The sequence below is a fragment of the Penicillium roqueforti genome (genome assembly GCF_015533775.1).
Source record: "Penicillium roqueforti strain LCP96 04111 chromosome Unknown scaffold_29, whole genome shotgun sequence".
In the NCBI taxonomy this organism is placed as follows: domain Eukaryota; kingdom Fungi; phylum Ascomycota; class Eurotiomycetes; order Eurotiales; family Aspergillaceae; genus Penicillium; species Penicillium roqueforti.
This window is the reverse complement of record NW_024067593.1, coordinates 72,712-97,780: the sequence shown is the minus strand read 5'-3', so window position 1 is coordinate 97,780 and position 25,069 is coordinate 72,712. Positions and strand designations below refer to the sequence as shown.

The window sequence follows — 25,069 nt, the reverse complement described above, 5'->3', positions numbered from 1 at the left end:
TCTCCCGGAAGATGAAACACTGACGTTTGAGATAAATTGGGGACCTCGGTTTTCGAGCCCTATACTAATGTTAAATCCTTGGAAGTACTTGGCACTCCTTACCTATATGCGTACTTCAACTGTACAATAGTATAGATAAAGTGTGATTCTAAATTGGAAAAAGTACGTCGTACTATGAAGTAGTAATTGCATCTGAGATCCTAGTAACCTGCAGCGGCCATAAGCAAGATCAAGCTCCTAGAAACTTCTCCACGTTTTGCCAGCGTGACAGAGGGATCAAGTCTCCGGAGGCCCTTGCTCATAGTCTGGCGATCTTACTCTTTGTAGTGTGTAAATGCTGTAATTGCCCTCGAGCATTGGTCTCGAGATAATTGCCCCGCCCTCGTGCGCTACTTAGGCCCCTCAATATTTTCATGTCCGAATGTTCATATTTTGCGGATGGTGTCCTAGAAATTAAGATTAAATCAGAAACTTCCCTTCCGAGGTTCTTCGGCGTCAACTTCTCCCTCATGGCGTCTCCCTCCACACTGGCTCACTCCCTAGGTCATAATACCTTGGGAAAGACAGATATCGCTGTCCAGTCGGTCCTTTTGGGTATTGTTTTTGTTTTTGTCGGTCTGCGGTTATGGTCGCGACGATTCCAGTCGCTGCAATTGAATGATTTGTTGATTATAGTTGCGACGGTAAGGCTATCTATTTCATTGCTTATTCTCAGTGGTTGGCACCATGGCTCCCCGCAATATCTCGACAAAGCTGACCATAAACATATAGTTCTTGATGGTCGGTCGCTATGTGGTGGAAATCATGATGGTCGTGCTGTGTGGAATGGGACTGCATTCCACAGAGGTAGCCCAGGTCCGAGGGTCTGAGGTTTTCGTCCAATTTAATGAAGTAAGTCACAATGAGTGGCATCTATTTGACTCTTGTCGATGTATGTTTTTTAAACTAACCCTACCATCAGCTTACATATGCGGGTGATCTTCTCTGGGTCACGGTGATCGCATTGGTTCAGCTGTCCATTCTCAACTATTATGTACACAACTTCAGTCAGCGAGCTCTGACCGTGTTAGCATATATTATCACGGTCCTATGTTCAGCTCTCTGGGTTGCGAGCTTCTTTGCAACAGCGTTTTTCTGCACCCCGCCGAAGAGAATATGGCTTGCCGACACTCCGGGTCATTGCGGTGATCGAGAAATGTTGCATACCAGTGTCAATGCGAGCGAGGCTGCTCTCAGCTTCTTGGTTGTCATTCTTCCTGTTTCCTGGATGTGGCGCATACCGTTATCGAAGACCAAGAAGATTGCACTGATTTGTATCCAACTGCTAGGGCTGGGGTGAGTAATCCGTGATTGTATCTGGACGCAACGAATATATATATTACAGACCTCATGACTAACCAATACCCTAGAATCATCACTATTATTGCCATCCGCATGAAAAGCGAGTTTGACCTCGACCCAGAAGACACAACGTACAGCTCAGCCAGGAAGTCAATACTTTCATGCATCGTGCCTCCTCTGGGGATAATTGTTGCCTGCCTCCCAACTCTGGAGCCAGCAATCCAAAGCATGTTCAGGAAGCCAGCGCTTCCATCTACAGCCCATAATTCTATATATGATCCATCCTTTGCGAGGTATTGGAAGGCGACGGTCCTTTCGGGTAAGGGGCTGGAGGAACCAGAGATGCCTCTGGTCGGTCTTACTCAGCCCTTCATGGCAAAGATGAGCTATCTTGCTCCTGGGAATATACAGGTCACTTCACATTGGGAGATTCATTCGTCGCGAGGTTCAGCAAGACTTGATAGATCACCCGTGCGGTAGGTCCGATGGGTTTGATATCGGGATATTTGGGGCTTATGTAGATTGAAACGCATAGATCTAGACTTCAGGGCTGGTACCCGAAATGAAGTAAGTTCCTTTTGCTATATATTTCCTCAAAGTACAGTAGATGCATATTTAATAAAAGTTGGAACGGAAGTCATACTCGACGAGATGTATGAACCTGAAGGATGAAGATCTCTATGCATATAGATCGGTTTACGTGCCTCCTTTTTCGCCCTTGAATTCTTAATTACGGTATACAGCAAGCCTAGGAGAGAAAATCTACTTAATAAAAGACGAAGGCGTAAACTAGTCTACATACTCTCAAATTGGTAAACATGGCTATGCTTTATATGTCCCGGCCGCTGAGTCTTTTCATAACAACTCATCGTGGTTGGCCAATTGGCCTAGTGGTAAGGCATCCGTTTCCGGTGCGGGAGATCGTAGGTTCGAATCCTGCATTGGTCGTCAACTTTTTGCTATTCTTCTATAGGAATACATTTTTGCGTCTTTTTAGTTACTGCAGTTACGGGTGAATGCTGGGTTGTTAGGGCTTCATGCACATTACCGCGCGAATTTCCCTTTCCCTTCTAGTGCTTACCCCCTGCCGCTTTTTTCTCACTGAGTATAACTGAGCATGGATGCCCTGGTGTATTACGTAATCATCCGTTTCGCGCAGTGGGCATCAGCTGAGCAGCTAATAATCCACTCAATGCGCCCTCTGTTTTTCTAGAATGTCTACAGGCAGGTCAGGGCGGAGAGGACGAGGATTTGTCAGCTTAAGTACTTATGATTTGGGGTCTCAAACTATATCAGAGCAACAAGCCCATCATCCTTTTGAGCCTTCGAGATTAAGATCACTGATATATATGACTGACGATGGATAATGCAATCTCGACGGACTCACCTCGTCAGCCGAAGAAAGTGACACTTGCATGCGAAAAATGCCGTGTCCTTAAGGTCAAATGTATTCGACCCGAGGAAGGACAGCCTTGTACTAAGTGGGTATCACATCCCTGACCGTATACTTACACTCTGGTTAATTTGAGTAGATGTGCCAGATCAAACGCTCAATGCGTATTCTCAGAGCCGAAACAGCGAGCTCGAGCTTCACAACGAACGAAACCGTAAGTGGACGTGGAGGGTACTCCCCTCAAGATGTCACTTTTGCTGACAGGCGATGAAGGAGATTAGCCGAGCTGGAGTCCAAGCTCACCAATATCATTGGTCTTCTATCACAATCTGGCGCACCCCTTCATGGAGTCCAAACACCCGTTGATCCAGATTGTGGGCTGGCTGCAATTCCTGAATATTCCAACGACAACCCACACCCAACATCTGAATGGATGAGCCAAGGGTACCTGGCTGATCCTGAGTTGAACGAAGCCCTAGGGGCGAGCGAAGAGCAGAATACCACCGAAGTTGTCCCAGAAAAGTCTTGGGACGCCACTGCGATAGACGCTGCATGGATCACCGAATTAGGACTTGGTCCTGTCGTCCTCGAGCATCTTCTAGACAAGTTCCGCGGCATGGCGTCCTATTTTCCGTTTGTGCAGCTTTCATACGCCTGGACTGCTGCATCGATGGCTGAGGACCGCCCCTTCCTATTACTTGCAGCTGTTGCTGCTGCTTCCTCACAGTACTGTCACCTTCAAGACGCCCTGATCAGACAATTTAAGCAGACTCTCAGTCAGCGGGTAATCATAGCTGGCGAAAAAGATCTAGATCTGCTCCAGGGATTACTTGTTCACCTTGCCTGGTAAGATTTCAGTCTCCATACTGCCTTCGCGGCATCGGAGGCACCGGCAAGCTGACCAATGTCAGGTACCATTTCCACTTTGTTCCAGGAAGTGCACAATACTACCAGTACTTGCAAATCGGAATCGGTATGGTCATTGAGCTTCGCCTTGATCAAGAGGCTGCCGAATTGCTTGAGCAACGAACTGAGCTAGGTGATGCTTATATCCGAGAAGCATGCCGTGCTTATCTAGGCTGCTATTACATGTCTAGCATGTAAGATGCCATTCCCCGCCAGATACACGCCAATGAGCTTGAGCTGATTTGGATAGAATATCAATGTCTTCTGGAAAACCCAATAATCTCCAGTTTCACGAGGCCATGCTTCGATGCGCTATGATCCTGCAACAACAGCCAGAATTCGACACAGACCTCTTGATATACCCAGTGACGAAAGTGCTACAGTTCGCCGAGGAAGTCTGCGAGACTTACCAATCCGAAGGCATTCATGGGACTCGGCTGTACATTCATGCTGAACGATTCACGACGCGGTTAGAGGAATGGTGGTCGTCTCTATCAACGGATCTTCGCAGCACGGGTAGGACCATCCCAAGCTCTGGGCTTTTGAATTAGCTGATTGAGAATCCCTAGTGTTGCTGATCAACTGCTATCATACCGTCAAGATCCGGATTCAAGAAATGGGCTTGGTATATTGCTATGGACAGAGAAGGCCACCGTCTCCAAAGGCACAGGAAGATTCCACCATGTTATCCACACCCCCAATGGTCATCAGCAACTTGGTCAAATGCGTCAGCTCTACCAAGGAGTATCTCGATTTGTTCTTCACTATTCCCGCTGTGGAGCATAACAGCTTGCCAATTTCCGCATGGTATCAAGTTATTTTGACGATATTTGTGCTTTACAGGTTGTCTGTGGGACTGCCAGAAGTACCTGAATGGAACGGGGAGATTGCACAGGAAACTGTGAATCTAGAGGAATACCTTGATACACTGCTGTCTAATCTACAGGCTATTAAACCATCGCGAGATAGGCAAATCCCCACCAAGAGCCTCTTTTCAATGATGCATGAGATCATTGGGAGTGTGAAGAATTCCTATGCATTGACAAAAGAGAATCTCGCACATGTTCATGATAGTCACCATGCACATCACGACCTTGCTTCAAAAAACACAGCCGCATCTGCTCAAGGGCTGCACCGCTGCCCTGCGTTGCGGTATTCGAGTCGCCGCATCGCTCAAGCTCCGGATCAGCCTACACTACAAAACGCCATTGCTACGGAAGTCCAGAAGATAGGAGATGAGAAGCTGTGGGGTGATATTCTATTGATGGATGCATTTCATAGCATGACAGGTTCATCAGCTACAGCGTTTTGACAAGTTATCCATGCTCCAGACCTCAACCCTGCAAGCCCAAAATAACATCAGATCTCGTTCGGAAAGACATGGGTGGAAATCTGATTTCCGGCCGAATCGTATCGGTGGGGCAGCACATTGAAAAGTCCATCAACATCCCGCGGTTCATAATCAAGCGACAAGCCCGCGAGAGTAAGAATTTCCAGCCCAAAATTCTCTTTGATCCAGTGGGCAACCATATCCATGCCCGCCACTGCTCCACTCCCAGTCCAGATATTGCCATCAATGATCCACTTCTTCTCCTTTGTCCACTTGACATTCGGGTACTTCTTCTTCAGCCAATTGTACTCGACGTTATTGACCGTAGCCCTCTTGCCATCCAGAACGCCGGTGGCTGCGACAATCCCAGCACCAGTGCAGGTCGTGAACAGCAGCTTTCCAGCGGCGACATGGCGGCGAATAAGGCCCTGCAGTTTCGGAGCAAGATTGCTGTTCGTAGGACTATCCCCGCCGACGATGAGAATATCCAATTCCGGGACGTCATCCGCAGTGACCGTAGGCATGATTGTCACAGAGCTTGTAAGCAGGTGCACCGGCTCCAGGGTCTCTGCGATATGGTGGAAGACGAATTCGGGTGCCTTTGCTATAAGGTTCGGATCGATGGGGTTGAAGAAACTGATAGCCTGGAGGAGCGCCTTACTCGCGGAATTGAGTACATCGAATGGTCCGATAACGTCGATCGCCTGGTAATTGAAGAGCAGAGCGCCGACGTGGATGGGAGCCATTTTGGTAGGTTTATCAAAGACAAATGTCAAAAGAAGTTGATTTGTTTGTTGATTTGCTTGTTGATAGTCAATAAATTGTGTTGGCTGTCTTTGCTACTTAAATACTTTAGGGCTGCCATTTTCTGGGATACCATAATCGCGGAGCGGGATTGCTCGAAGGCTCCGCCCTCCGTGGTCGACGGTCTTGGCACGGACAACGAGGTAAACTCATGGACCGTGTCCGTGATTTGTGGATTTGAAATCTATATTGGAAGATTCTAGAGCTTTAGAGTGCGAAATTGAGTATCGAGATGCTTAGAGTAAATGTTATGAAGGTATATATCCAAGAGTTATCGATCTTGTCTCGTTACGACTTGGTTTCCCTATGTCTAGGAAGTTTTGATCCCAGAGATGATCTGTTCATACTAGCAGATCTAGACCTTCAAGAAACGGTTCATAAAGATTTGTTAGTATGTACAACATACAATGTAGGTCCTGTAGGCGGTGATCGTTTGGAAGGAGGGGTAACGGTAATAGAGCAACCGAACACCCTTTTTTCAATCAGTCCCTTCAAGTTTCCTACCATCTCCTCAGTGTTAAAAGACAGCCTAACACAAAAATGCATATCCCTCTAGAGATATGTGACCAAGTAAACACTCTGCTCCTAAGGCCTTAGGTTCGGTGCTAATTATCTACACAGATTGCGTATTATGTCTGGCTCGATGACGGCCGTGCTCTATATCTGTGGGACGCTGCAAAGCATTACTCGGTACCTTACTGGAGGAGTCGAAAAGACTTAGGGAATCTGCGTCTTGTCAACAAAGCTTTCTGTCACAGTGCCGCATCCTGGTTGTTCCGGCACATTGATGCGAGATACAGCGCCTGTAGAGGACCCCCACATCTTGAACGACTTATGAAACTATCAAAAAGCCCCTACGCTGTGTATGTTCGTCAGATTGATTTCGGGTTTCAAGAGACGGGCTCGGAATCTACCGCGTATACCGCCGCATTGTATATCGAAGACCTCTTTGGATGCCTGTCATCTTGTTTGATCAAGTTCTTCAACCTCGCGGCGCTTGAATTTCACGAACCACCCCTGGGCCTTTCACAAGAGCAGAGAAGGGCCTATATGGATGCGGTTTCTTCGACTTTACGTTACGTGCCGCTTTCAAATTTGAGAGAACTGGAGTTGAAATTCCCCCTAACCTATGATTTCGGACGTTTCTTCCCGACCCAGACCAGTTCGGTGCAGATCCCTATCGAGGATGTCACGCAAAGTCTTCGACATCTTGGATTATATTCCTGTGAATATACAAATACGCGGGACCAAAGGTACTGGTTGAAACCAGTTTCGCCAGAAAATGCTGCACTCCCGAACAACGTTTATGCCACCCGAATGTTACGGATGATTGAAATTGCGCCAAATCTCCAATCGCTCGCAATACATAGTCTCGACGTTCTGGATATTGACTTTCTCGCCTTTCCATCCTCTCTCTGCCTACGGTGTCTTGATCTGGGGGGAGTTTCTATTTCATGCAATAATCTTCTCTCACTTATCAACCAATCTATCCACAGTATACGCTATATCAATTTCTCGCTTGTTAAATTGAATTCTGGAACATGGAGACAGGTCTTGGTACGAATGTGCCAGTTACCATATCTTCTTGATATCATTATCGATGCCAGTGGGTACTCGTTGACTGGAACCAGCTCTGATCTAGCTCTTGGGCTGCTTCCAGAACGAGATTGTCCTCAAGATATCGAAACCATAGATTCCTTCGATGTGCCTGCCTTAGGCAACTTACAAAGACATGTCAATTCGAACAGGATCGCTTTTGGGCTGCAGCCATTCCCAGAAACTGATTATCGACATATCAATGGCGCCTCTTTGGAGTATATGCTAGATTTATACCATGTCTGATTTAAGACTAAACTTCACTATCGGGTGTTTTGTCTTCGTGTCATTTTTATCTACATTCAAGATTCTGATTGGTGAACTTAGAACGCGTTTTATTGGAACTACTCCATTGAGGGGCGACATTTTTTTAACTCAGTAATCGTACATTCTCCAGTTTTTACTCCTTTAGTCCCGATGCCAGCAACAATCAACGACATAGTTATATATTGTAAGCCGGGATATACATCGGTTTCCTAGTAGGTTGTATGTTTCTTGATCGTACTTCAGCAAGTCTAAGTGTTGCTGTTCCTATAAGCATTAAGTTGAGGGCAGCAACCAGTGAGCCTCCGAGAGCCAATCATTCCAAATAAAATACTACGTTGGTGACCTAGCGAAGTGAGAGCAAAACAGTACTAGGATAAAAGATATTGCACCTTAAGCAGTCTCAGTACCTAAAAATAACCCCTGCGTGGAATAGCTTTCAGCTAGTGGCTTTGCCACCTATAGAGCAGACTGAGATAATGAAAATGCATGGTCGCGCAGGAGTTGTGGAGAAGCAGCGCGCCGCAGCGTAGTTCGAAAACCCCTGTACTTGCCAATAGTTTCTAAGCGCAGCATGCATGAATTTGACTACGTGTATGCCTTGGGCGCCAGACTAAAGGTTGGGCAGACAAATAAATCTCTCTACAACTACATCTGTTCTTCACGCGGCATCTACGTATGGTTAGCATTCCGACCAGCTTCAATGTTATAAACATGGTTAAAAAAAATTCTATTCGGCTTTACTGTCCTGGGTGTGAGAGGGGGAATTTTCGGAGTTTGGTTGGTGCTAGAAATCATTTCCAAAAGAAGCGTCACTCTCTCCAGTGTCCTATTTGCGAAAAAATCTTTCAGGATGAGACGGCGATTATACAACATTACCAAAGCTATTATACCAAGACAGCCTCGCCGGGTAGAGCAAACGATGTTCACCAGATATCACCGCCAAGTGTACTATCAAGCGCAGCGGTGACACCCGTTGTGCGGTCGATATCTATGCCCACAGTTGTCCCCGATGAGCCCTCGAGACTCATCGAGCAGGGACCGGAAATTCCAGGTGGTCATTTGTTACATGATTTACTGGCTTCTATGCCAGCACTAAACATCAACGAAGGCCCTATACTAGGTAAGGAACCTCGTATCTACCCACTGAGTAATCCGAGGCTTATATTCATTCCAACAGAAGCTCTACCATGTGTTGCATCTAGCACTGCGGCTTATCCAGCATATATGGACCTTCTGGAGCAGGATCTCATCTTGCGATATCTACGTTCGAGGTGCCATTCATGCAATCGTCTTGAGACGGAAGGATATATCATAGGTCCCACAACCATCAGAAACAAGAAAAGCCCACGCAAAGGATCAATTCCAACCTATCAATTTCGAGAGACACCTAGCACGGAGCTACAAGCTGCGGGCACTGTTTGTGCCATCGCCCTTGACTGTGAGATGGTCGGAGTGAGAAACGGTCGCCAAACACTCGCTTTTCTCAGTGCGATCGACTTTTTGACCGGCGAAGTGCTTATCAGTCGCTATGTGAATCCATCCGAGGAGGTGCTTGACTGGAGATACAAGTTCACTGGCGTGACGCAGGCCATTATGACTAGCGCCGTTGCCTGTGGTGCAGCATTCGGAACCTGGCGAGAGGCACGCGATAAATTGTGGGAGTTTATGGACGATTCGACCGTGTTGGTTGGTCATTCTCTCCAGTACGATCTTGAAGTACTAGGCATATCTCATGCAAAAGTTGTTGATTCTGCGATATTGACTGCTGAGACTGTCTACCCTTCCATTCCATCAACGAAGCCATTGACCCGCAACTGGGCGTTGAAAACACTTGCGAAGGACTTTTTGGGCTTGAACATACAGACTAGCGATTGCGGGCATAGTGCTTTAGAAGATGCATATGCAGCACGAGATGTCGTCATCTGGTGTATCAGGAACCCGGAGGATCTTAAAGTATGGGCGGAAAAAGCTCGACTCCAGGAAGAGAACAAGCTCACACAGAGCCGACAAAAATATGCTAAAAGCAAGTCCAAGGGCAAGTTTCCTGCCACCCAGTATACTCCAATTTGGGAACATAATACAGTATTCGACGATGTCCCCGAAGATTTTCGATGGTGGGATTCCGCGGAGGAGTTTGAATGGTCCAAAGGATATGACTCTTGGTCTGATTGATCCTGGAATTGCGCTCATGGATTTCCTGAAATATGCACCATTTTTAGTCATTCCTTCCCTCCTCTGCCACTTTACTTTATGTCGTTGATTGATTTTGGAACCATTTCCCGAGTGCCAGGCATCATCCGGTACATCTGTCACTATAGCGACCTATGTGTCGCGAACAATTTATAGCTGTCAAGATTGGCCAATCCTATCTACGTACCATGAGTGAGCGCTACTATTATTTATTTCTCTTATATAGTTAGGAAAAGTGAACTAAGACGAGCGAAACCTCGAGGGCGGTGCTAGTGATTGACGCCTTCACCGCCAACTTCGCCGAGTCCGGACCTGAGACGCGCAGCTGGGAACTCCCGAATAGTTACAGGCATTACAATGATTGGCATTCATTCAGAGTACGTGCAAGTCATACCTCGCTTTCATGACCTACCATACTCTTCAGCCAAAACTCGACGAACTTCCCGATGATCCGGTCCTTGGGATTCTTCAATTTACTTTCCACCCCGAGGTCGACGTCTTCGACGCATCACAGCGCGCATCAACACTCTGGCAGAAGTCTTTACGCTTTGTTTCGACTATCCCTGGTTTTCAAAGACTCTATTGGTCATCAGTGAACGATGTCTCGCCATGTCAGCAGATTATCGTATTGATCCAGTGGGAAAGCGTCTTTGGCTGGAAACTATTTCAGTATTCTCTTGGCTTCAGCATGATGTTGGGATATATCTCCCAAGCCTCTAATCGTTGCGTCCAAATTGATTTGCACATCGAAATTCCTGACTCATGTCACCTCGAACTGATCTCCTTCCAGTTTCCAGCAGCTCTATCTGCTTCTCAGCTAGACGAGAAATCTGGTTTCGAAGCCAAATGGGGAAGCGCGTTTTCTAGACCCGTCAATGGAAAAGTTTCTAGCTCTGAATTAGCTTACGCCTGTGGGCAATGGCTCCAAAGAGACAAAGACTCGGAGGACCAGCTTTTCATTGGCCTGCTCTTTTGGAACTCAACTCCACAATTTGACGGCCATCTGCAGCTTCAAGAGGGAGGCAGTCAAGATCTCACAAAACATATAGCGGAGCTTATCGAAGATGCGATGCATATGGTCTCGGCTTGCACGGGCCAGCTCAATCACGTATCAGATGATCCTCTTCCAGACTCCCCGCAGTGTCAAATCAAGCATCAAGCTTTTCAAGCAGATGTAAAACCAGTATACAGCGCCAAACAAGATCGAAATGAGTCTGGTAAAGATAAGTATCATGTGGAAAGTATGTCACAGGCGCGAAGAACCCCCCGGGAACGTATAGCTGCTGGGCCCGCTAGTGCATGGTACATGATGGCACACATAACTCAGCATCATCTACCCCTTGAAATCAACTGTTCTGAGGCGGATTGCATTCAAATGATTTCTTTCCGTGCTTAGCGTGGAAACACAAAGGTGCAGTGTCAACTTGAAGCACTTCGTGCGAAATTATGGAAACTAGGAGATTGCCCCCCACTAGCTTGGGGTAAAGAAAAAGAAAGTGGAGGGGACAGCGACAAATTCTTACTATTCCTTGGTATGCTTGCCTTCTCTGACATGGCAAAATGAATTCATATCTAGGTAGCGGGGTTGACTCCATTATCGACAAGTATTGAGAACCACTATGTCGTCTTCGAAAAGCCAGATCCCTGGATGATCACCGATATGGCGGAAAGAAGGAGCGCGAGAAGCCAATCGCTCCACAGTCGATTTTTGATGTCCCCTGGGCTACTTAAATATACCCTCACACGATTTTAACCCTTCTTAGACGTCAAGAGGCAGGTCATGTTTCTCTCCTCATTAGAGACGCTTTTGAGGTGAGAAAAACAGTCGGTCTAGTATAGTGCACAGTCAGCCGAATGTTTAAATATATAGTGGTCTTTCAAACATATGCAGCCGCTCCGTTAATAGTCGCACTTTTATGTCCCTAAAGAAATCAAGACGATTCTAGTCCGGTTTGTGCATAGTGAAAGTGTCCTAGAATCTAATACCTACATCTCCGTCACTCCGGATTGCTAACCGAAGATGATCTTAGACTCCATGACTGAGCCTACTAGGTTGCGATTGATCTAATGCTAATGACAGTCTCCCTGAAGTAGTGTCAGCGGAAGACAAGCGATGGTACAGTCCTATTATTAATGCCTCCCTCAGTTGTACTTTTGGTAGCTTTTAGGTTTTCTATAAAGGTATAGATAGATACTCACTCCGCTGAGAGTTTTCGTTAAATGTACGAATCTGCCATATGAGGATGAACAAAAGGCCCCAAAGATAATAATAAAAGTCCCATCAGTCAGATAATAGGGAGAAAAAAAAAGATAACGACCAATGCAGGATTCGAACCTACGATCTCCCGCACCGGAAACGGATGCCTTACCACTAGGCCAATTGGCCGCCTTGTGTAGAAGATGATGAGATATATGCATAACAAAGAAGAACACAAAATACCTTATAACCAACATACAGTGCTTATGTAGATCGCGGTCTGTAAATACCAACCAAAGGTTGAGGTGGAGTTTACATATATACGGGCGCTCCGACCGATCATTACCAGTGGCAGTAAACAAATCGATGAGATCCCAAGCAGGAGGCAGGATGTCTCCCAGGAACAAACTACAACCCCTTAAGCAGGGCGTATTGCCTACCACCAATCAACCACCCGGAAAGAAGCTCGCGGGATTAAATGTCCAGGGCAGAAGCACTAGCAGTGCAGGTCTTGGATCCTACATCGTCTCCCACGATTAGCCAGGGTCATCCCTTGCATAGCAGGGAGGTGAACCCATGATCGACGGGGAGATTTGTCGAAATCAAGCATCGGTGCATTCCTGTTGAAGGAGAAAAGAATCCAGCCACACTGTCAGAGCGGCGAAAGAAGCTACAGGATTCGCCGCGAGGGGTGTTGATATTGGAGCAGGCCGCGACAACACCCCTTCATATCTCAGTTCTGACAGAATGCGAAGACGATCCGTGCTAGAACGATTATAGAAAGTCTGAAATCCCCCGAGGTGACTGGCATTCCCTCAGACGTTCATTAATATCCCTTCTTTGTTTTTTATTTACAAATCCAGCTCCGTCGCTCGCCGACACTTCCTTTCTTTCACCTTGATACTTGCGATACAGGTCTACAGCCGACACAATGGTTAAGACTACTTACGCCCTCACACTCTTTGCGGCCGTCAGCTTGGCGGCCCCCGTTGCGCAGCTTACCGGGCGTGCCGAGGCGCAGGGTTCGGTTGAGCACAAGAATATCATTGGGGATATTCCTCTTCTTGGACCTATGCTCGCAGGGGTATGTGCTTTTAGTCGATAAAGAGTGGAAGAAAAGGAACTGACAGCAATCGAACAGAAGCAGGATGCCAAGCGCGATGAGCACCATAACCTGATCGACGAGCTTCCGGTTATTGGAAAGCTTCTTGGCAACGTTAGTTTACCCTTCTCTCTCGAATAGAGATAGACAATAGAGTATTAACCGAGACCCCCTAATAGGACAAGCAGAACCAGCGCCGAGATATCGGGAAAGATGGTATTAGTGGCCTGCCAATCATCGGAGGGCTGTTCGGAAAGGTATGTATCTTCAGCCAGCAGTCATTTAAGGGACATGATATTGACGGAACACTAGCACACACACACTGGTGGCGAGAATGGCATGAACAAGCGCCGAGGCGTCGATCAGAACTATGGCCAGAATGCCGGGCAAAATGAGGGCGAGAACGCGGGCCAGAACGCAGGCCAGAACTCAGGTCAGAACGCTGGTCAGAATCAGGGACAGAATGCTGGCCAAAACCACGATGAAAACAAAGGCCAGAACGAGGGCCAGAACGGAGGTCAAAATGCCGGTCAGAACGGAGGAAAAGGCTTGGAGGACGAACTGGAAAGCAGCCTCAGGGGTATTCCCATCGTCGGAAATCTCCTCGTGAATGTATGACATGCGTTATCAGGCATTGAAGCAGTCCCTAGAACCAGGAAAAGAAAGCTGACCTAACACAGGACCAGGATAAACAGAAGAGCGGAACCCCTGCCAAGCAGCTCGATACCCGCCAGGCGGGCCATTCCAAGGGAATCTTCGGTGTCCTGCAGTCTTTGACTAGCAGTGGTGTAAGTTCTATCCCAGGCCACACTTTTGAGGTACACAAGCGCTAATAGTCCAAATAGCCCGTTACCAAGAGCCACAAGCGCGCCGAGGAGTTGGAGCAACTGGACTCTGCTGCGCCGAATGCGAACGAGACTAAGCAAGGTGCCAAGAAGACAGCTGCAGAACAGGCAGCAAAGCCGAGCGAGAGCTCAGGCGGCCTCCTCGGCGGATTAATGGGCAAGGATGGCCTCGGTGCTCTCAAGGGCAACGCTCACCACGGCCTTGGCCTTTTGCCCGTATGTGCCACCTACTAGCAGAGAAACAGCTCACCAAGCTAACCTTCGTTTAGATGCGTCGTGACCAAGCTCCCATCGAGGGCTCCACCCTTGCTGGTGTTCTTCTCGAGGGTGGTGCTTTGGGAAAAGTAACTAATTTCCTTTCTGGTGGTGCTATGGCCAAGCCTGGTTCCAGCTCCCCTTCTAAGATCGGTGATGGTTCTGTTGCGGGTCCCCCTGACCCTGCGTCTGGTGCTGGTCCTCACTCTGGCCCTGGTCTTGCTGGTGAGCAGAAGCAGGCCTCTGGTGCTGCCTTCTGAGTAAGCTATATGCGGCACAATTGCGTGTGTTTTAGTTCTTCTCGATCAAATTGTGGCGAGGATTTTATGAAATTAGTTCGTTGGACTAGTCGACCGACATTGGGGATGTGCAATCGGTAATGCTATTCAGTTGTTCAGTTTTTGAGTTGTCATTTATTCTTCCAAACAATGTCAAATGCTTTCCTTGATTCGATCATAAAGCGAAGCTTCAGTGTAAAAACACAGGCAATTTTGAAGTCTGGGCATAGAAATCCGCAGGAAAACCCAAGCCCTGCCACGTAATGAGACAGACAGACGAAGCTGCAAGAAGCGCAAGCAAAAATCAAAGACAAAATCGTTAATCGTAGCCAAATCAAAACCGGGGTTTCCGGTCCGGACCACCCAGTTAAAGAGCGCCCTTGGGGGTATCAGGTCGTTACACGCGATGAAATCAAAAACAGCCATACCACTCGAGATGGAAAAAGATGCTCGGAAAGGCGAATCGCAGCCTAATCAGAGTCATACATGTCCACATCGTCTACTACCACCGTCGTGCCCAACGCCTCCTTCCCTTCGCGGATCATCGCCTGCAACTGCTTATTCAATCGCTGGAGACTGGCATCTTCTTCTCGTTCCTTGCGGCGCATCTTAGCAGCCTGTCGCTGTATATCGGCAGACACGGGGGCATCCTTCAACCGAGGGGATGGCAGGCCCCCCTGTCCCTTAGTAGGCGAGTGGGGTCCGACGGAATACGCAGTCCGTTTAGTGAGCCGGGGCATAACAGCGGATTTCCGACGAGGACTCGATGCCCGAAAAGCGCGTCGTGTGCGGAGTGACGGGCTAGCAAGCTCGCTGCCCGCGAATGCATCCGAGCTCCCGGGGACCACCACCCAGCTCGGGTCAACCTCGTCGTCTGGATATTGACCGGGCACTGGTGTCGAGCAAAACGTGCTCGGGCTGTACATATCTTTCTCGGCGGATGGGCTGGTTGGGGGCAGCCAGCTGGATTCGAGAGTTGTTGCTGGGCTGGATGACATGTCGTAGCCCTGGCCTCCTCCTGCGTAAAACCCTCGGAATGCGCCCGTCCAGCATAGATCGAGGACTTTGCTCACGGCTTTGATCACGGTCTGGCCCCAGCCTGTGGGTGTGGTGCTGGGGCTGTCGGGGCCTGCGGATATGATGCCAGAGTCACGGCGGCTGCGCTTGCGACTGCCGTTGTAGTCTGCTAGGTTTGCTGACTCGTCGCTGGAATCGAATGAGGGTGGGAGGAAGGATTCGCGGTATCGGTTTGGACGGTAATCTAGCTCAGCCGAAGCGTGCAAGTCGTTGCCTCCGCTTACGCTTACTGAGCGGTAGTTGGGTTGGATCATCGGAGACCCGGTAAAATTGGACTCATTATGTGCCGAATGTTTCTCTGTGTTACGACGTGGTCGCTTGCGACTGACCGAGAGAGAATAAAGCGACGTGGAAGCCGTTGAGGCTGGCACTTTGAATAGCTGGGAGGGTGCATTTGAGAGGTCGAGTCTAGGAGAGTTGAAGACAGCGTGCATGTCTGGCATTTTGAATGAAAGAAGGGATAAAGACAAAATAGATCCAAGATCAAAAGATCAAAAGATCAAAAGATCAAAAGATCGAAATCGGAGAAAAAAGAAGAATTTCTGAAGAAGAAAAAAAAAGCGAGAGGTTGGATGTTGGCCGTGGCGGCAATTAGTGTTTTCCTTACAAGTCACTTCTTTGTCTCGCACTATTTAAACCCCCTACATGACCTCATATATCAGATCCATTTGGAAATTACAATCGCTGGCTGGTCCATTGTATTCCAGCTGCCTCCAAGCCCTCATCACCATCAACTAACACACACCATCCCTCGCTGCCCCGTCCTCCATCGCCCGCAATCACCGCCTCAAAGTGACTCTGGGCGTAGTCCAGCACTTCCTCATCAAAGGTGCCAGGTTGCAACCAGACTGCAGGGATCCCCACCGAGTGCGCTTCCTTCAGCAACTGAAGGGTCACAATCGGGGGAGTCACAACTGAGAGAGAAGTCTGCGCCGGCGATGGCAAACCGGCCGGCGACGGGACTGTATCATAAGCACGCGAGGGGAGGTTGATTTGCGCTGCTCGCGGATTCAGCGGTGTCACCGGTAGAGAGTGTTCATGATACCAGGCCAGGACTGTAATTATTTAGTTCTCTATCCAAATGCCAACAGAGCGTGTTGCCCTACTCTTGTATCCGAACTTGTGAGTGTCATTGCTGGCCCCCGCCACCGCAAAGCGGGGGGAAGAGAAGAATCGCTTGACTGCTGACATTGTGCTTTGAATGATAATCCGATAGAAGGAATTGATTTATGTTCTTGAAGAGTCAAATAGTTTTGTTAAGTTGGAAACGGTAGCTAAGTAGGAAAGTTGCAGGTTGCAAGTTGCAGGAAATAAGTCAAGCGATTGCAACCTCGGCCGATGACGACTATCCCTTCATCTCCCATCTCCGACATTCGGCGAACTTCCTTATTTCTCATCTTCACATTCATTCGTACAATTTATGCCACCATTTCTCCCCCGCAAGCGCGTATCCTCCGAGGACCCGCCCCCGGCCAAGCGCCAGGCCCGGCCCGATAATTCTCAAGCTCCTCCCCAAGCTCCCCAAGCTCCGTTCCACCTCTCCGATTCCGACTCCGACTCCAACTCTTTGAGCGATGCACCTGAAGGTCTCCTCAAGGAAAATGCCTCTGCGTCCGAAGAATCCGAAGATGAAGAAGAGGATATTGACTGGGAGGATGCGATAGACACAAAGACCAGCGTCACTAGACCTGTCGCGGCCCCGGAGCTACAGGATCTAGAGTTGACTCTGGACCAAAATGAGACACATGTGTCTGATCTTCTGGAGGGCAAGAAAGGGCCTAGTAAAATTGAGCGCCAAATCCGAATCCAGACGCACTGTATGCATGTCCAATGCTTGCTTTTCCACAACGCCATCCGCAATTCCTGGAGCAACGATTCGAAAGTGCATGAGATCCTGCGCAAAAAGCTACCGGAAGGGATTCAGAAGGAAGTCAAGAAATGGCGTATAGCGTCGGGCCTAGAACTTCCAGAGCCGAAACCCGAACCGAAGAGTAAAAAGAAAGGCAAAAAGGCCAAGAAGAATAAAGACTGGAGTGATGAGTCCGAGCGACTGGAACCAGGCCAGCCGGATATGAGCCGTGGTGATCCAATTATCATATTGATGAAGGTGCTGGTCGCATACTGGAGGAAACAGTTTCGTATCACGGCGCCAGGATTGCGAAAGTATGGATATCGGCCGGTATCTGCCCTTGAAACTGCAATCACCGACTTCCGCGAGGAGGAGCATGACCCGGAGCGTCATGGTGAGCGTATCGCCAACCTGGATGAGTTCCGCGCGACCGCCGAGCGTATGCAGGGCTCGCGGGACGTCGGCGCACAGCTCTTCACGGCTCTCGTTCGTGCTCTAGGCATTGAGGCCAGACTGGTGGCTAGTCTACAACCGTTGGGCTTTGGCTGGACCAAAGGAGAGACCTACACACCTCTCACACCTTCCAAGGCAGATAAGGACCCCGGGGATGAAGAGGAGTCGGAAGGATCCGAGCCTGAGACTGACGCTGAAAACAAAGTACCAGCGAAGAAGCGTAAGCAATTCGATGCGGATCTGCCATTTCCTATCTATTGGACCGAAGTTGCCTCGCCCGTCACGAATGAGATCATATCTGTCGACCCGCTTGTACTTTCCAACCCCGTGGCGCCATTTGCAGATACAGATCTACAAGCAAACTTCGAACCACGCGGTGCAAAAGCAGACCGGGCCAAACAAGTCATATGCTATGTTGTCGCCCACTCGTCCGATGGTACTGCTAAAGAGGTCACAACAAGATACCTCCGACGGCGGACCTGGCCTGGTAAAACAAAAGGCTTCCGAATGCCCTTGGAAAAAGTACCCGTAGGCCAGCGCGGGCACTACATTGCCTTTGACTGGTTCGGGATGGTAATGCGCGGGTACCAGCGAGCCCGCAAGAGCAAAACCGCAGTCGACAAACTCGAAGAAACCCGAGATTTACAACCTAACCAACCCGAAAAGAAGAAAACAGCTCAAACAGCCGATACTCTCCAAAGCCTCCGGACCTCCACCGAGTTCGTGCTAGAGCGCTTCCTCCGCCGCGAAGAAGCCCTCCGCCCCGGCGCCGAGCCCGTCCGAACCTTCATCGCTGGAAAAGGCGTGCGGGCCAAAGAAGAACCCGTCTTCCGACGAGCAGACGTGCTAAAATGCCTGTCCGCTGAAAGCTGGCACAAAGAAGGCCGCAAGCCGAGACCGGGCGCGGTAGCGCTCAAGCGCGTGCCCATCCGCGCCGTGACCCTCATACGCAAACGTGAAGTCGACGAACTGCACCGCCAGACCGGCGAGAAACCCCTACAGGGTTTGTACGCACGCGACCAGACAGAGTACATCATCCCGCCGCCTATTCAGGACGGCCGCATCCCCAAGAACGAATATGGTAACATTGACTGTTTCGTGCCGAGTATGGTGCCCGAGGGCGCGGCCCATGTCCCCTTACCTGGTACCGTGCGAGTATGCAAGAAGCTTGGAATTGACTATGCGGAGGCAGTGACGGGGTTCGAGTTTGGGTCAAAGATGGCTGTACCGGTTATTCAGGGTGTTGTTGTTGCGGCCGAGAACGAGGGTTTACTTAGGGATGCTTGGAAGGTTGAAGCTGAGGAGAAGAGGAAGAGGGAGGAGCTGAAGGCAGAGAAGAAGATCCTGCAGACGTGGAGGAAGTTTCTATTTGGGTTACGGATTATGGAGCGTGTGAGAGATGAGTATGGAGGTGGAGATCCAGATGCTGATAGGGAGCGCGATTCGCATAATCCCTTCGCTGTGGAGAAGAAAAAGCGGGAGGAGGAATCGGAAGATGATGGCGATCAAGAAATGCCTGACAGGGAGTCGTCATATAACGCGATTGATCATGGTGGTGGCTTTCTTCTTCCTGGTCATGAAGATGCCGCAGACGATGGGTTGATCGTCGAGCACCATGATCAGCAGCAGAGTCCTGCAGGTCCGTCTCACACCGATTATGACCCGGATGACAACGAGCCATTCGAATCTGGACCTCCTTCGGAGTCCCCGCCGGTGTCTATCTCATCGGGTTCAGATAACGAGGTGGATAATAATGGCGAGGAGGAAGCAGAACCTGAATACGTTCCTCGCTCGACACGACGAACGCGAGGGCGTTAATGGAATCAATGTATGTACGCACCATCCATATTGCTGGGGTTGGGTTGTGTTTCTACTCCGTACGAACTGGTCGGAATGCCTTCCCATGCAAATAGATTTTGTCACAGAATTCGAGGATACTCCCACCAAAGCAAGTCTATTTTACGTTATAGATCTCAGATATAGTCATACGACTACTTTTCCAATGTTCATTACGACTAAATATGCCACCAGATCATAACTCTCTTATTGGAAACTGCCTTACCGTCTCTATTACCACCTTCACGAACGCTAGTTCTTTCATTCGCAAGACCATATGGCTTTTACACTGTAGTAGCCCGTAATTCATCCTACCTTGAAACTAGCAAACTTTTCAAGTCGCTTGGCTTGGTATACATAGCATAGAAATCAAATAAACCAAATTGTTAAAAATACGGAGCGCAACAAAAATAGTTAACTCGGGGTCAAATATTCCCTACTATCCAACCATCGTCTGATCCCAGCCTAGGGTCACGTTAGGAAAGAGTGCAAAGCCATACATGGATAGCTCCTATTCGGATATCGCCCGATACATAATTCCACACCAATTGGCCAAGACGTTCTTCCTTCCGCCTTTTTGGCTGAGATCAAACCAGGGCGTCGAGCTCACATATAACATATGTGTAGGTGTGGGACCATCAAAAGTCTCCATATACTCATAACTGATTTCCAAATGGAGGAAACACATGTAGTGCTGTGTCGCATGGATGATTACAACACTGCCGAGGTCGTTAGTACATAGTTCGAATGAATAATGTTCATAGCGAAGACATTGAGGCTTTCGATGTGTAGGAATCTCACTCATGTCAGTGTTGCTGGCTCTGGTCACCAGCCCTTCGCAAACCATCTGCGCAAGGCTTTTATCGGAGATAACAGGTTTCTCATTTCGAAGACTCTGGAATTGCGTCTTCGCTTCCAATATCGCGACATGATTGTCTACAAGCATAAAACCTCCGTCTGATTTTTGGCGTCGCAAACAAAGGCCACCATCGTCAATGGCCACTATCTGCCGGCGGTTAGTTATTGTAGTGGCGGCAACCCGTGTCTTAGCGTCTCGGAACTCGACAATAGTGGACCTTGGCGCTGGATGTTGAGGGGAGCGAAGTATAAGATATGTCTAATCACACATGACGCAAGTCGCAGAGTGTCATCTTCTGGTGTTATACCTTGATGCTGTGCATCAAGGTCGAGATATCCTAAAGATGAATCTTCGGAACTGTGTGAGCTACGGCTACTATGCGTGGAGCCAATCTGGATTTCGCCGGAATTGGTGAAGTCTGACTGGTCTATTTCTCGTCTGACACGCGAGGACTGCCTTCTTGCAAGCTCGCTCTCATTTCCTTCCTGGGTAATAGATAGGCCCTGCACGCGCCGGTCTTGGTTCCCTCTGAATTGGGCCATTGCTGCCCAGATTTGTCCTTCAGCGATTCCGTAACCAGTATTTAGCACCAAGTTGTGCTCGCTGCCAGCCAGAAGTGCCAGGTCGGGTCCTTCCAAGAACGATGTAATTTCATTCGGGAAAGGCCGCATTGTCGAAGGCATATATCCTGATAGGATGGGAAGCAGATTGTGCAACGGCTCACGCCTGACCACGCGACATGCGAGCAAATGAGCCCGACCCCAGGAACTGGCAGCCACATGATTCAGCTCTGAAAAGGTCTTTCCATTTTCGGCTTGAAAGCGAGCTCTGAAGGTGGATTAGGAGGTGACACTGCTGAAATAGGGAGTGGCAGACATATTTATTAAGTGGATGTGTGAGAGGTTTGAAGAAAATCGTCATTTTCCCCCCGCTAGATGAAGAAAAAGGCCTCGCAGTTGCTGCCTAATGCGTAGCAGCCTAGGCAGAGTTGCGCCTAACCTGCCCATGCCTACAAGTTGATTCGTCCGATTATACCCTGTCATCTTGTCTAGGAGCACACTAGACAACCAGGGTTGTTTGGTGAAGGCGGTCAGAGGGGGTTCTATTAGGCGGTGACACTGTCCCTGGCATTATTTCCATCATCACCTGGACAGAACCATCACCCTTGTCATCAATGCTAACAATGGTAGCTGATTCTGGGCCACAGTCCTTTCGGGATCTCGTGCGAAACCATAATCGCTTTCTTGTAGGTCCTCTACAGTGGACCTCGTATCATCTCGATCTGGTGGGGTGTCGATTCGAAGATGTCGCAACTCCCCTGTCTCTGTCACGCTTGTCTCTACAGATTATTCTCATTACGAGAAGGGTCCACGACATCGTATTCACTGGGATGAAATTAACGATCCTGAAGTCTTGGCTATTGGTCCGCGACCTGAGATGAAGTGTGAGCGTCTGATCAAAATCTTGGTAGGCAAGGATTGCCCATTTGCACATACTAGGTGGGAGCTACAGGCTGGTAGTATGACCAATATACCCGGGGTAACTGACAACTTCACCGAGCAGCAAAGGACCTCCTTTCTTTTTTGATCGTCGGTCTATTCACCGGCCAGAATATCTCATGTTTCATAACAGTCAAGAATCGATCGAGGATCCCTCACGCTCATTATTGGGCTATGTGCACTACACATTTGTCAATGGATCTCGCAATCGGCAATATCGTCCAGCTCCAGGGGGACGTAGCAACGAGATCGGTTGGAGAATCCATCTAAAGCGGAAAGCTCGGACAACTCCAAAGGAATGGACCGACGATCCATATTTTGTGTCTCATTTGTTGGCTCTTGCGCAGCTAAAAGACCGCAACCGCACCGTCAATCCATCAAAACCAATCACTTACACTGTATGTTCTGTATGCTTAAATTTTATTGGTCTATCGCGTCCCAGCTAATTTGCTCCAGTCACGTCTTCTCGCGACTCACATACATGAAAAACATTTTATCATACTCTATGAGGCCCAGATCACTACCGAGGTCCTGAATGCGCTCAGTCATTGGAGGGATGCAACAACCCCCATCCAATGGCCTACAATTAAGCGCAAAAGAATCCCATATCAGCCTTATGATACGTTTGCTAGCCGGCTTATAGCGGAGATAGGGGAATCTAGGCCTTCCGACAGTCTGTCAAATATATCAGATGGTGTGGATAGTGTGGATGAGCACGGTGGGAAACGACCATACGAACCAGAAGATAGCGGGTCATCCAAGATGATGAGGACTTCAAAAGAGGCGGGTCTATAAGAAGACCTGGGGGTAGCAAATTCATCGGCATGATGGACTTTCTTCGGATGGACAATTTTGGGGGCGTTTCAGGGGCGTTGTATCAATATTTTTCATGTTCTGAGCATGAGTGATGACTATGTAGTATTCTTTCAAACAGCTAACCTGTGTTTATTCTTGATACATGACTCTCTCGTTCACAAAGTTTGCATACCTTGTCAATCCTTCGCACATTTCTTATGACACATTTCATCCTGAACAATCAAGTAGTTATTGCGAAGAGCTTGTTGATGGTATTGATTTCCGAGTAACTAAGGCACTTCATCAAAAAAAAAATATGATAAACTATCACAACCTCGGTATGAAGATCAAAGCAAAACGATCAAATACCGTGATAGCCAAGATAAAACAAAGCTAATTAAGGACATGGCTCATTCACCAAAGCCGAGAGACAAGCGTCCACCGCCCCATTTAAGCAGCCGTAGTCGAGGAACTGCCAGAGGAAGCACCGTCGTCGGGAGGGGCCCCACTACCACCACCGGCACCAGCATTCTCATTCTCAACACCACCGTCCTCAGTATAATAAGCCGCAGGGGTAACAGTGGTATCCTGTGTAGGGTCCAAACCAACAGTGATCCAAGCGAAGATTCCCTCGGAGATATCGTCGCCCAGATAGATGTATTCCATGAAGGGGTCAATGACGTCGAGCTCTTCGCCGAGAATGCTGTCGTCGGCGTTGGTGGTCACTTCCTGTGTGTTGGTTGAGTAAGGGGCGACTTCGTCGGCGGCGGTGATGAGATCCTGGTCGAAAAAGATCTGTCCGACGTGCGATGAATGCGTGGTGTAGAGGCCGGAGATGGTGCCGTTGGCGAGGACTCTGGTTTCGTTGGCTGGGTGGGCGAGAACTATGTGTTTGTTAGTATTGGAATTGGCTTAACTAAGGGGAATTGTGTATACCGTGGATGTGAGTTGCCCGGCCAGTGTAATGACCTGGGAAGGTTGTTTGGAACTGAACGACACCGTCCCTGTTACTCTTCTGGATACCTCGGTTGAAGGTCGTGTCGAGGTTGGTGGAATCGTTGGAGTTTCCGTTTCCGCTGGCGACGACTCCAGAATAGACACCCTATGATGATCGTGTAAGTGAAAGGTTCGTATTGTATGTGATATCGGGGATGCAGTATACTTACAGTGGAGTTGCAGTGCCACAAGTCCGTGTAGAGCTGCGGAATGGGTTCGCAGGTGTTGGTGTTGATCAGCTGGATGTCCAGGTAGAGAGGAATACCTTCCTGGGACTCGGCGATGTTCTTACGAACGAGCTCACCGGTGACATCTAAACCGAAACAGCGTGAGTAAGATTCAATCACAAGAAAGATGGGAAGCTAACAGTAGGGTCCCTGTGTCACCTCCGGTCCGAGAATGCATGTCGCCTCGGCGCCAAACAACACTTCGGGATCGGTCGAATAATCCACACTCGTGAGATTGGAGTGATGCGAGGTATCCAGGGCGTCATCGGAGCGCGCCTTGAGGAAGTGGTTGGCTATGGGTCGTTAGAACGTGGTAGTATGTTGAAGACTTCAAAACACAAAACATACTATGCTGAAGACCAAGGCGGCGACGTATGTTCTTCACGGATGTGTGACGACGGGCCACGTTTCGGCTTTGGTGGCCTCGACGCTGGAGATGAGAGGTACACTGCGCAAGACTGCGCGAGTGAACAGAGGCCTCTTTCAAGAACGCAGCTCGCTCGGCGGCTTCGGCTTTGACATCATGTCCCGGGTGAGCGGAGACAATGCCGGTCAGAGCAGTCAGGCCGACGGCAACAATGGAAGCGAGATGAACCATGATTGCGTTATCGAGGCAGTTGAAGGTGAATGAGAATGAGGAAGTTGAGGATACCACAGATGGGTGTCCTGGGGTGTTTTATACCCCTTCCTGTTGCCTCCCTGGCTAATACCAAGGCGGAGCATGGCTAGATTCAGGATATACCCGCTTCAGGTAAAACAACATTTTGATGAAGCTGACGAGGGATATGGCGCAGTACTGGGTCCGCATTGACAAATGAAACGCTGCAAGTTTCTCATCGAGAAAGAGATCTAGGTAACTGCGGCCCCCTCAGCGGAGCTCCGATTGGATTCCGATGCTACATGGCGACAGGCTGCAATTGCGTGCCGTTGATAGGACATGCGTAGACTGTGAAAGAGGCAGATGTTTAGTTCGG

The 25,069-nt window shown here is 48.9% G+C and overlaps 9 protein-coding genes across 9 annotated transcripts; 5 read left to right on the top strand and 4 right to left on the bottom strand.

Moving 5' to 3' along the window:
- Positions 1-509: 509 nt before the first annotated feature.
- On the top strand, positions 510-4,952 carry LCP9604111_8101 (Zn(II)2Cys6 transcription factor domain-containing protein; the record flags this gene model as incomplete). The annotated part of the gene is made up of 10 exons (XM_039076208.1): positions 510-683; positions 772-891; positions 962-1,335; positions 1,410-1,752; positions 2,737-2,822; positions 2,874-2,948; positions 3,008-3,580; positions 3,646-3,834; positions 3,891-4,156; positions 4,210-4,952. 10 exons carry the CDS (start codon positions 510-512, stop codon positions 4,950-4,952), a joined length of 2,943 nt encoding a protein of 980 aa, XP_038925880.1.
- A 47-nt stretch (positions 4,953-4,999) lies between these two features.
- On the bottom strand, positions 5,000-5,716 carry LCP9604111_8100 (DJ-1/PfpI family protein; the record flags this gene model as incomplete). Its single annotated transcript, XM_039076207.1, has 1 exon — positions 5,000-5,716. One exon carries the CDS (start codon positions 5,714-5,716, stop codon positions 5,000-5,002), a length of 717 nt encoding a protein of 238 aa, XP_038925879.1.
- Positions 5,717-8,627: 2,911 nt separating this feature from the next.
- Positions 8,628-9,809, top strand: LCP9604111_8099 (3'-5' exonuclease; the record flags this gene model as incomplete). Its single annotated transcript, XM_039076204.1, has 2 exons — positions 8,628-8,757; positions 8,815-9,809. 2 exons carry the CDS (start codon positions 8,628-8,630, stop codon positions 9,807-9,809), a joined length of 1,125 nt encoding a protein of 374 aa, XP_038925878.1.
- Positions 9,810-12,955: 3,146 nt separating this feature from the next.
- On the top strand, positions 12,956-14,486 carry LCP9604111_8098 (uncharacterized protein; the record flags this gene model as incomplete). Its single annotated transcript, XM_039076203.1, has 7 exons — positions 12,956-13,108; positions 13,166-13,240; positions 13,306-13,383; positions 13,439-13,738; positions 13,807-13,914; positions 13,972-14,187; positions 14,241-14,486. 7 exons carry the CDS (start codon positions 12,956-12,958, stop codon positions 14,484-14,486), a joined length of 1,176 nt encoding a protein of 391 aa, XP_038925877.1.
- A 488-nt stretch (positions 14,487-14,974) lies between these two features.
- Positions 14,975-16,024, bottom strand: LCP9604111_8097 (uncharacterized protein; the record flags this gene model as incomplete). The annotated part of the gene is made up of 1 exon (XM_039076202.1): positions 14,975-16,024. One exon carries the CDS (start codon positions 16,022-16,024, stop codon positions 14,975-14,977), a length of 1,050 nt encoding a protein of 349 aa, XP_038925876.1.
- A 232-nt stretch (positions 16,025-16,256) lies between these two features.
- On the bottom strand, positions 16,257-16,772 carry LCP9604111_8096 (CoA-binding protein; the record flags this gene model as incomplete). Its single annotated transcript, XM_039076201.1, has 2 exons — positions 16,257-16,636; positions 16,688-16,772. 2 exons carry the CDS (start codon positions 16,770-16,772, stop codon positions 16,257-16,259), a joined length of 465 nt encoding a protein of 154 aa, XP_038925875.1.
- A 229-nt stretch (positions 16,773-17,001) lies between these two features.
- LCP9604111_8095 (Rad4 family protein) lies at positions 17,002-19,701 on the top strand (the record flags this gene model as incomplete). Its single annotated transcript, XM_039076200.1, has 1 exon — positions 17,002-19,701. The coding sequence occupies one exon, from the start codon at positions 17,002-17,004 to the stop codon at positions 19,699-19,701; it is 2,700 nt and encodes an 899-aa protein (XP_038925874.1).
- A 2,495-nt stretch (positions 19,702-22,196) lies between these two features.
- Positions 22,197-22,872, top strand: LCP9604111_8094 (uncharacterized protein; the record flags this gene model as incomplete). The annotated part of the gene is made up of 2 exons (XM_039076199.1): positions 22,197-22,475; positions 22,534-22,872. 2 exons carry the CDS (start codon positions 22,197-22,199, stop codon positions 22,870-22,872), a joined length of 618 nt encoding a protein of 205 aa, XP_038925873.1.
- Positions 22,873-23,322: 450 nt separating this feature from the next.
- Positions 23,323-24,693, bottom strand: LCP9604111_8093 (intradiol ring-cleavage dioxygenase; the record flags this gene model as incomplete). The annotated part of the gene is made up of 5 exons (XM_039076198.1): positions 23,323-23,756; positions 23,809-23,974; positions 24,039-24,181; positions 24,236-24,388; positions 24,444-24,693. The coding sequence occupies 5 exons, from the start codon at positions 24,691-24,693 to the stop codon at positions 23,323-23,325; spliced, it is 1,146 nt and encodes a 381-aa protein (XP_038925872.1).
- Between the last annotated feature and the right edge of the window lie 376 nt (positions 24,694-25,069).